Source organism: Pempheris klunzingeri, unplaced genomic scaffold (genome assembly GCF_042242105.1).
Source record: "Pempheris klunzingeri isolate RE-2024b unplaced genomic scaffold, fPemKlu1.hap1 Scaffold_166, whole genome shotgun sequence".
NCBI classification, from domain to species: Eukaryota; Metazoa; Chordata; class Actinopteri; order Acropomatiformes; family Pempheridae; genus Pempheris; species Pempheris klunzingeri.
The window spans coordinates 22,511-33,116 of record NW_027255069.1 but is presented as its reverse complement, the minus strand read 5'-3'; the positions used below and the strand labels follow the sequence as shown (position 1 = coordinate 33,116).

The 10,606-nt window shown below is 25.3% G+C and overlaps 1 protein-coding gene across 1 annotated transcript; it reads right to left on the bottom strand.

Annotated features, from left to right (window-relative positions):
* Positions 1–2,467: 2,467 nt before the first annotated feature.
* On the bottom strand, positions 2,468–4,980 carry LOC139225400 (ribulose-phosphate 3-epimerase-like; the record flags this gene model as incomplete). Its single annotated transcript, XM_070856255.1, has 6 exons — positions 4,847–4,980; positions 4,716–4,792; positions 4,046–4,077; positions 3,941–4,004; positions 3,705–3,886; positions 2,468–2,544 (listed from the first exon to the last, which is right to left on the bottom strand). Coding segments are annotated over exons 1-6 (566 nt in total), but the record flags the coding sequence as incomplete, so codon positions are not given.
* Positions 4,981–10,606: the final 5,626 nt, after the last annotated feature.

The following is a 10,606-nucleotide window of genomic DNA, read 5'->3' as shown; positions in this document are numbered from 1 at the left end:
TCGTCGTATAAAAAAAGAAATGAAAAGAAAATGCAAAAAAAACAAGTATGATTTTATTCATCTAATTTTTCTGTTAACCTGGTGTGTTCAAAAAGTATCGAGACTTTAAAAAAGTATATTAAACATTCACCGGTTTCCTTAAAAATTTTGAATATTATAGTTAATAATTATTTTATACATACTAAGAAACTTTTCAAAATAATACACTTGGATAACATAGCATTAAATATGTTTTTATTTATGATATGACGTCGCGCGACATCATATCAGAAAACCTCGATCAGAGGGTTGGTATTAAGTTTTAAGTATATATCGTTAAAACAAACGCAGAAACATTCAAAATAATATAAAATGATCATATGAGTTGATCTAGAGCTTCCGTAGCTTAAACACTGGTAGAAATCCCATTAAAAGCGATATTCCACTCGGCAAACTTCCTTCAAGGCCAATAATGACTGTCAGGGATATGATATATTAAAATCGAAGACAAATAATAAAAGAAATTGTTGATGATATTAGTATTTCTATAGGGGTTGTTATATCCTATGATTTATGAATGATAATGGTTGCCGCGAAATTTGTTACACATATGTTAGCTCTGGAACAAAAAGAAATGCCTAAGAAACATCAGAAGAACATTATATTTTGTCATCAAATCATGATAAATATGTAAAAAATATTATGAACGTGTAAATGATAGACTTTTCTTCATTGATATGATTCAGGAATTTAGGTACATTCTTCGATGTGGAAATCACCGTTAAAAAAGCACACCGAGTTCTTAGTTAAGTTAAAGGTTTTTTTGATTCGCAAGTTAATTATTTATCATGAATATCTTATTCATCATAAATATACACCTGAAGGTGTAACTGTTAAGACTGAATATTATGTAAAAGTTATATATAGTATTCGAGATGCTATTCCCAGTTCAAGGCTAGACATGTGAAAATCTGATAATTGCGTTTTTTATCACGATAATGCTCCAGCCCATACTTACAAAAGTAGGCAGTTAAAAAAAATTTAATCTAAACATTGTCACATCCACTACATTCCCCTAATCTAGTAACTTGTAAATTTTTACAAATATACAAGTTAATTAAAGATAAAGATTAGTGCCGATTTCCGATATTAAACGAAAAATTACGAAAGCGTTGTTCTCAGAAAAATGGGATTTTTTAATTGGAAGTAGTGTTTGATTATTTCCAAGAAAACGGAACTCTTATTATATTAGCTGTGTATATTTAAAATGTTTCGATACATTTTGAATAAAACACGTATTATTTTATTACTCTTTAATTCTTAATGGGTAATAAATGCAATACTTTTAGGAAAAATTAGATATGTTAAATGAGATAAAAATACTTCACTTTCTGCAAAAAGATGATATCAATGATAAATTTAGCAAAATTAAAGGTTAATAAGCTTTTTGGTGTTTAAATTAGCTAAATATTTATGTAGAGACCGCTGGTATTTATAATAATAATAATGATAATAATAATAAGAACGAAAATATTGATTTTTGTACCTTTATGGATGATGATTTTGATAAAGAAAAATATGACAACTTTATGAATGTAACAATAACATAAATTTAGGTTTTTTTTCTAAGCATATTTAGAATTTTTTTAATGACGATTACTATGAAAATATTAATGATGAAAATATTAATGATGAAAATGAAATTCAACCAGTGGAATATACAGATGCAGAGTATATAGATTATAAAGAATGTGTAGATGATGGTCAAGAATTTTCAGTTGCAAATAAGGATAGAGTTCGTGTAAATGCAGAATATCAAAATGATAATCAACCACCTTTGCGTATGACTAAACAAATGAAAAAGAGACTACGTAAGGAGGAAAAGAAACAAAAAAATTAGAAAAATCATTTTCCAACTTAATCAAATCTACTCCAAATAATCTATTAGGTGATGAAAATCAGCCTACTGAAAAGTTTGCTTATCGTCAAACATTTGCCAATAGTTTTGGTCTAACAGACCAGGAAGTATATTTATATTACATAATATATCTAGTTGTGTTGACCTCAAATGTAAATTCATTAACCTATTTATAAATTTCTTTTATTTAAGATTCTAATGTGTGATGATAAAGAATTAAATCAGTGGTGCTCTCTTAAAAGATGTATACGCTATAAGTAATGTAACAACATTTTTTATTATAATTTATTTAATTAATAGAGATGAGGAAGAAGAACTAGCAGATTATGCTATATATACTAAAAAAGCTAAAAAATTGGAAAAAAAATCAAAAATATTAACATCAATAAATAAATTTATTAGTGAACAAAAATCTACTACTAACATTGTTAATGGAAATTCTGAAAATAATGTATCATCATTAAAAGTTGATAAAAAGAAATAATTTTAAAAAATATGAATTATGTAATAAACTATAGCTAATTTTTTGTATATTTCTCATTATTGAAAAATTGTTGTTGACAGCATTGCCGTAAATCTTTTATAACTTCAAATGGATTATCACTTTTTGTTATTGCTGTACCAGAAACAATCATATTTGCACCAGCCTAAACATATAATTATTAAATTATATGACATAAATAGAATAGTTTTTTATTATTTTAAAAAATATATATTAAATCTCATTAGATTCAACAGCAATGCTTTTACGTTAGAGTATCCGTATGAGCTTATTATAAGCTAATGGAAATTTTACTTTATAAAGTCTGACTCGATTTTAAATGATTCTAAAATGATGTGATAGCCTTCTCTATAAATTAGATTATCTACTTAAAATCACCATGACATAAACAGATTCTTGGACTATAATTCAATCAAAATTTATACTTAAGCTATAATTAAATATAGCATGCGTATACTTGATGATATTCTATTAAATATTCTATTAAATATTTATGTCTAAAATGTGTGGTAGAAGTTTTGATTGTTTATCAAAAAAACAAATATATCGTATTGAATCATCGCAGAGTAATATTTTTTTAGTTGGAATATTATGTGATTCAACATTTTAATAGAAATATATAAATTAATTAAGAATTCTACAAATTAAGAAATCTCTGAGTTTATTATTTTCAAAGTAAGGTAGCTCATCATATTTATAATACACCTCCTAATTTATCAGAGAATTCATTTAATGATGACTTCAATAAAAGCTATAAACTTTTTCAAACATTTAAACTAAATTATTAAATAATAATTTTCCAATAGTGATAATAAAAGTAATATTTTAAAAAATAATCATTATTAGCATCACCAAATTATGAATTAAGATTAATCGTAAATTTAAAAAGCAAATTTATTAAATTCTGATTAAGCATATCTGTCACTATGATGTCAAATAATATTCATAATAAATATTTTGCAATGTATAAAATACTCACAACCTTTTTATTCACTTTGAAAAGTTATATTAGTGGGTTAGAATATCTTGAGCATTCGTAAATAATTGTTTTTTAAATAAATTAATTAAGCTGAAATTATTTTAAAGATTTATATCTTTTTAACATTCAAGTGATCATTATATAATTTATGATGGTCATTACTTTAGCACAAGCTTCTATTGTCTTTAAATTAACTCCACCATCAACTTCAATATCTAAATATGGGAATCTTTCTCGTAAGAATTTAACCTGTAATCATATAATTAATGCATTTTTATTATTGGAGAAAATATAATTGTAATTTATATAATATAATTATAATTTACTTTAGGCATCATATCATACATAAATGACTGTCCACCAAAACCTGGTTCAACTGTCATTATTAGAATCATATCAACTTTATCGATGAAAGGAATCAATTGTTCTACAGGCGTTTGTGGTTTAATGGCCAATCCTACCATCATATTTGAATCTCTGATGTATTGTATTACACTTTCTGTGTTTCCTTCTATTTTTTTATTTTATTAAAGTCTTATATAAAATTCAGATAAATATATACTTGATAATGATTCCAAATGAAACGTATATTGATTTCCTCCTGCATTTTTAATATCTTTAATCCACTATCAAATTTATTTTTATATATTATATAAATATAATATACTTTTTCTGGGTAGTCAACCATCATATGCATATCTAAATATTATTAGTTATTATACAATATCGTTAGACAATTTACGGAATATAGAATGGGTTATATCTGATTTTTTCAATAGAATCGAATAAAGTTTAAATATTTTATTTTACTATTATTAGAAAAATAATTTCACTTAAAAACCCAATAAAATTTGTAATAGAGAGTCTAAGATAAGATATATTTATAAATAGTATAATTATGATATATTAAAATAATATAATGTCAATTATATAAATTTATTGCGTTTATATTAATTGACATCTTAAAGATTTATAAACTAAAAACTTCTTGTAGCTGTTATAAATTATTTTTATGAATCGAAGTTACATATTTATATTAATAAAGTACAAATATCCAAGTAGTTTAAATGTGAATCAAATAAAGTATGATCAATGGATTGAACTTTTGAAATTTTATCAGCTAGAATATAAAATTTTCATTTATATATTAGAAAGTTACGACTAAAATCTACGTAATCTCATAATATAGCAATATTAAATTCTTTACTACTTTAAAGTATATATACTCGAGAGGGTATATTTATAAATAATTTATTTCCTAAAAAATTTTATAAATTTGAAATTTCTTCTGATATATGTACCCTTTTATTATATATTTCAAATCAATAATAACATACCAAAAAATACTCCTGGAACTTTATTACGAACACATTTTACCACTGGCGCACCAAATGTTATGTTTGGAACAAATGAACTTTTTTAAGTATTAATAATAGTTTTGTTATTTATTATCTAAAAAAATATATACCCATCCATAACATCCAAATGTATATAATCAGCTCCATTCTTGACCAATCGTACACATTCGTCCCCAAGTTGAGACAAATCTGAATTTAATATTGATGGGCCAATTTTTATAGTGAGATTTGTTCTGGAATCCATATTATAATTATAATTTTATTCTAAATAGTATAAAATTTATTAAATAATAATATTATATTTTACATGATTATTTTAGTTCTTCGAAATAAATTATGTGACTTTATCTTCTGGAAATAATAAATCAAAGAAGAGTTGCTGTCAATGCGTGCGCAGTTTGTAGATAATACTTTTAAGTAAAGTACATTTAATTGGAATTTTAAAAACTTTGCACATTTAAGAATTATCTTTAAGTAATTATGTTATTTAATGTTAGTTATGTGTTTTTTTATTATTATTAAAATTAGCTGTGTGAAATTCACGCAACTTGTTAGCACTTGAGATGTTTGTATATCTAAAGTTGTTTAATCATTAATAATTTTTTAATAAGCAATTGATTTATTTTAGTAGCGATTAATTTATTTTGTTAGCAGCTATTTATTTTATTAGTAATTTATTTTATTAACAGTTATTTTATTTTATTAGCAATTTATTTTATCAACAATTATTTTATTTTAGAAGCAATTTATTTTATTAGCAATTAATTTATTTAAGAAGCAATTATTTTATTAGCAATTAATTTATTTTATTAGCAATTATTTTATTAGCAATTAATTTATTTTATTAGCAATTAATTTATTTTATTAGCAATTAATTTATTTTATTAGCAATTAATTTATTTTAGAAGCAATTAATTTATTAGCAATTAATTTATTTTAGAAACAATTATTTTATTTTAGAAGCAATTTATTTTATTAGCAATTATTTTATTTTAGAAGCAATTATTTTATTTTAGAAGCAATTAATTTATTAGCAATTATTTTATTTTATTAGCAACTATTTTATTTTATTAACAATTATTTTCCAGCTTTAGTGTTCTTTTAACAAAATATTTAATAATGATTATTTAAGCAATATTTTGTTATTCAGATATCGTAACATAGCATAGAAAGATTACAAATTATCGCTTTAAAAAAACTGAGATTAATACTCTTAAAAAATTTAAATCGCGTTATGCTCCATTTATATTTAAAAAGCTATAACCCTCCAACGTTTTTGAGGTAAAATTTACCCCAACAAAAATTTTTTATTTAAAATATCATATTTTTCCATTTTTTGAATTGTTTCATATCATAGTTATTCCTATAAAGCATAATGTTCTTTAATTAAATATGATAAATATTTAGATATAAGTACCAAGATTTTTATTTGAAGATTATCTTCTAACGTCTTGGGGTAAAATTTTGTAGTTTCACACTGAAAGATAAGGGAACTGAACAAAAATTTCATCAAAAAGGAAAAAAAGAAGTAATGCAAACTTGATTAATGTTACCGCTTTTATAGTGTGGGAAATGCTATTAGCGGCCAGATCATTATTAACATTAATATTTTGGTGATATTTCTTTTAATGTGAAGTTTTAAAAATATTAGATTTTAGAAAAGTATGTTATTGATAGTTTGGTTGTGACAGAGTCAAGTACATCATTATCTTTATGGGTAAAAATAATTATCACCGATATTGAGCGAATATAGTCGTATATAACAAATTTACTCTACTTTTTTGACTATAAATTAAAAATGCGTTTTTTTTACTCTAAATTATAAATGTGTTATAATTAACTCAATAACGAAGTTTCAAAAATAGCTAACAAGTAATTTTGTAAATTTATTTAACAAAATAAGTAATGTAATGCGCATGTGCGTTAAGTATATGATTTTAAATTATCGATTTCGGTGAGGAGTTAATCTCTTCCGGAAGGGAATTTTATGACCAAATTACCGATGAAAGTGATCAATTTGATAAAGAGATAGATTTTTAAGTAAACGATGATATTTTAAAAAGTAAAAATGGAATTATTTGGAGTACATAAAAACTAATTTAAACTGAAACTCGAGCCGAAAATATGAATTTAGCACTTAGTGTCACCTTTTTATTATAAATAAAATCTTTCTATGATTGCCAGTTGTTATTTTTTACAACCGGGATTTATAACAAAATTAAAGCGTACACAAATATGTTTTTAAGCACTTTTTTTAAAGATGAATGGCATGATATGGACAATATTAAGTTTAAATGCTATTTAGTTCTTGTGCTAATGGCTAGTCAACTAAATATCCGATCTTTTTAGTGTTAGTGAAGATGAAGAAATATGCAGGCAGTTTCTTTCACATCGTCGATTTAAACAAATTACAAGGACTCTCATTTTGATGATTTCAAAACTATATTTCAGCGCGAGAACTAAGATAAATTTTGCATTCATGATATATGATACTTGAGATACTTGAGACATGGGATGAATTGGTTAACATATAACTTAATATTTTTCATCTGAATCAAGATATTACTATAAACTATAGATCAACAAGTGGTATCTTTTAGAGCGGGAGATATTACCTCTAAATTAATACATGAATATATGCAAATGAAATTTACAAATTATGCAGTAAAGTTGTATCTGTTAGTAGATCATATTGCTAACTATATTTCAAATATAAGTATATGTCCTTATATAATAATTTTGGAGCACAAAGACAATGTTATGTCAGCTTAGACGTCGTCATTTCACTATCAACCTCATTATCCCACTCTGGTTAAAATGTTCTCGCCGCCAGCTTTTTTAATCCATTTAGCTGGCAAGAAAATTACTATGAAAAACGTAACATTCTTAGTAAAGTTACGTAAAAATAAATACCTCCTTGCCTTCAAAAAATACTATTGTGCAGTAGTAACTTTGTTATTCATGAAAAATACATGATGAAGTCTTACATGCGTAAAAAGGGTCATCCTATCGTCAAGTAACACTACTAAGAATATTGTTACAGATGAATCGCCAAAGTTCAAACTGCAAGTAATAATGCACTACAACTAAAGTTGTGGTAGATAATGTTGGCATTATTTTACACACACATATTTACTAGACGATGATCTCTGATTTTGTTTTTAATATGATTAGCCTATCACTGATTAATGAGATCTCATTATATAAAGATAGATTTCAAAATGAGAAAAGTCAGAAAGATTCTTCATGGAAAAAATGTAGGAGAAACTATATATCCCACTTTTACATCGTAATTCAACAAAGGCAATTAAGAAGAGATCAAAGAAATTTGTAATTCCAAAAAAAGACAAAATTTAATGGAAAGCCAACACGCTGAGATTTTTGTGTAAGAATAAAGATAGTAAAACATCTATATTGTGTAAAATTTGTTTCAAACTATATTTTCTGAATCATATGTTCAAAATTTGTTATAAACGCGAATAATAAGTATTGAAATTATATTTTTCTGGTTGAAAATGTGGAGATTTCATTTGAAGCAATCATTTCTTACGCGAGGATTTGTAACGAGGATGTGCATAAGTTGGATTATTGCATAGATTAACGTGTATAATTGCTTAACGATTCATATAGTTTCACGTGTTAAAATTCAGTAGTACTTACCAGTGATGGCTTATTTATTTACATTTTTTATTACATAAAAAAATGTGGTAAATTTTAAACAAAAAAAGTTAGTGGGTATCGTTTTTCTGATCGTTAGAGGGTTAATCAGTACCATTTATTTCCGAATTCATGAATTACAGTCATTTAATTTAGTATTAAACGTTCAAGTCAGGACTATTGTGGGTCGTTTTGTGAGCTTTTTTTTCTGAAAACGTTCCCAAAAAATTAATTTTGGTCTTCCTTTTTGGAGGAATATAAATTTTTTTTTCGAAATATGAAAAATAAAATTTCCTCTTTATCTCTTTTTTGAGGTCATCGTGTACAATTTAATCCACCGCTTAAATATACCTTTCTTCATTCACAAATTCCGTCATGATGGAATTTGTTTTATGACTGAAATTATAAATTATAAATTAAAATGTTAAATAATTTTTTAATTGACGTATATTAAGTAAAATAAATCAATAAGTTATTATTTACGATTGTTACTCTGGCGTGTAGTATATTCACAATACCTCCATACTTATTAATTAATTAATTAATTAATTTTTTTATTAGATTTTAATTTCAATATAAGCTATAATAGTATTTTTAGTTTCTCACATTTTTTAACTCAAAAGAAATTCATCTAAAGGATGATATTTGACATTAATTGATCAAGAGTCTCCTAAACTGAACTTAAAGAGTGAGTAATTATTGGAAAATCAAAAAAAGACTAAGTTTATTCAATGTAAAGAAGTTTATAGGTAAAATAAATTTTTAGAAAATAAAAATATTTTTGGATTATAGTAAAGCATGAAAAATAATTAAAGAAGCATAGTATAACTTCATGTAGTTTTTTATTGATATATTAATTTCCACCTTTAATTATTTTTATTGTATGTTACAACTTAACTCAAATGATTTAATTTGTGTTTTTTATTATTTTCTGACATTTCAAACATAAAAATTTTAAATAATGATCTGTTCGTATATGTATAGTTTATCCGATGCTTTTTGGCTCAAACAAATGTATTATCAATTTGATAACTTTTAAAAATAATATAAAAAAGAAGAAATTGAAACAAACATTTGAATAAAAACACAATATGAGACATAAACTAACTATAGGTATATAAATGTCACAGTTTTAGTGTGCTACTTTTTACTGTAACACAATAGAAAGTGTTCTGAAATATTTGAATGGAATCTACTTAAATTTATAAAAAAATATAAAGTGCAAAAAAAATATACGGTTTAGATTCAAATCTAATTTGATTAGTTTTAAAACTTATGAAACACTTTCACCTTGGCATGGAAGGTTGATTGAAACCACGCTTCTTGGAGGTTGGAGTGAATATACTCAAACCGGAATCCCTTATTTTTAAGAGGCAGGGTTTAAAACTTTCAGGAACATTTAATGGTGTTGGAGTGCCTGCCACCATCAATATATCGCTCCGAATGATCGATGGTAATGTGGTCAAAACCATAATTTCGGAGTGTGTTGTAAGCCCCTTCTCTTCACTATAAATAGTGGTTCCTGGAGTGACTTTATTAAGAATGACGGGCGCAAGAGTCCTGGAATCCCTTTTTTCCACATAGAAGAATCGTGCTTCTTCCAGCTTTTTTCGATTGTCCTCTGATAATGAACAGAGGTATATGCCAAAGACTCGAGGCCTATCAACTCTATGACCATATCGTTCTTTTTTTGTCACAATAAGTTCCCCGTCACCTAAAAATTGTGAACATTTTTAAAAATTTATATACTTAGCATCAGTATATGAAGGGCAATTCTCACTTCCGCTTGACATAACTTTTTTAAAAAATAAAAAAGTTCAATAATTAAAGTAATTACTATTGGGAACCACTTGAGGTTGGGGGTCGTGAACCCCTTATCTTTCGACAATTTCCATTTGTCAAAAGCCAAATATCGACCTGTGTTGTATTTGCGTTTTTCACGCATCATACTTTCGTCAGATATACACAATACACTCCGGACCTCCAAATTTCATTTTGTTACCGAAAAAATCGGAAACGACGTTTCTGATTTTTACAACCCAATGCAAATATATTTTTTAACAATATTTATTCTCTCAATGGAAGAGAGCATTGTGTGGTCCAGAGCTTAATAATAAATTATTTTCACAATTTTATATATATAAATTATGCGACGCATCAAGGGAGACCGACGACGATGAAATGAAGGTACCTTTGTAAGGAGACATCTTTTG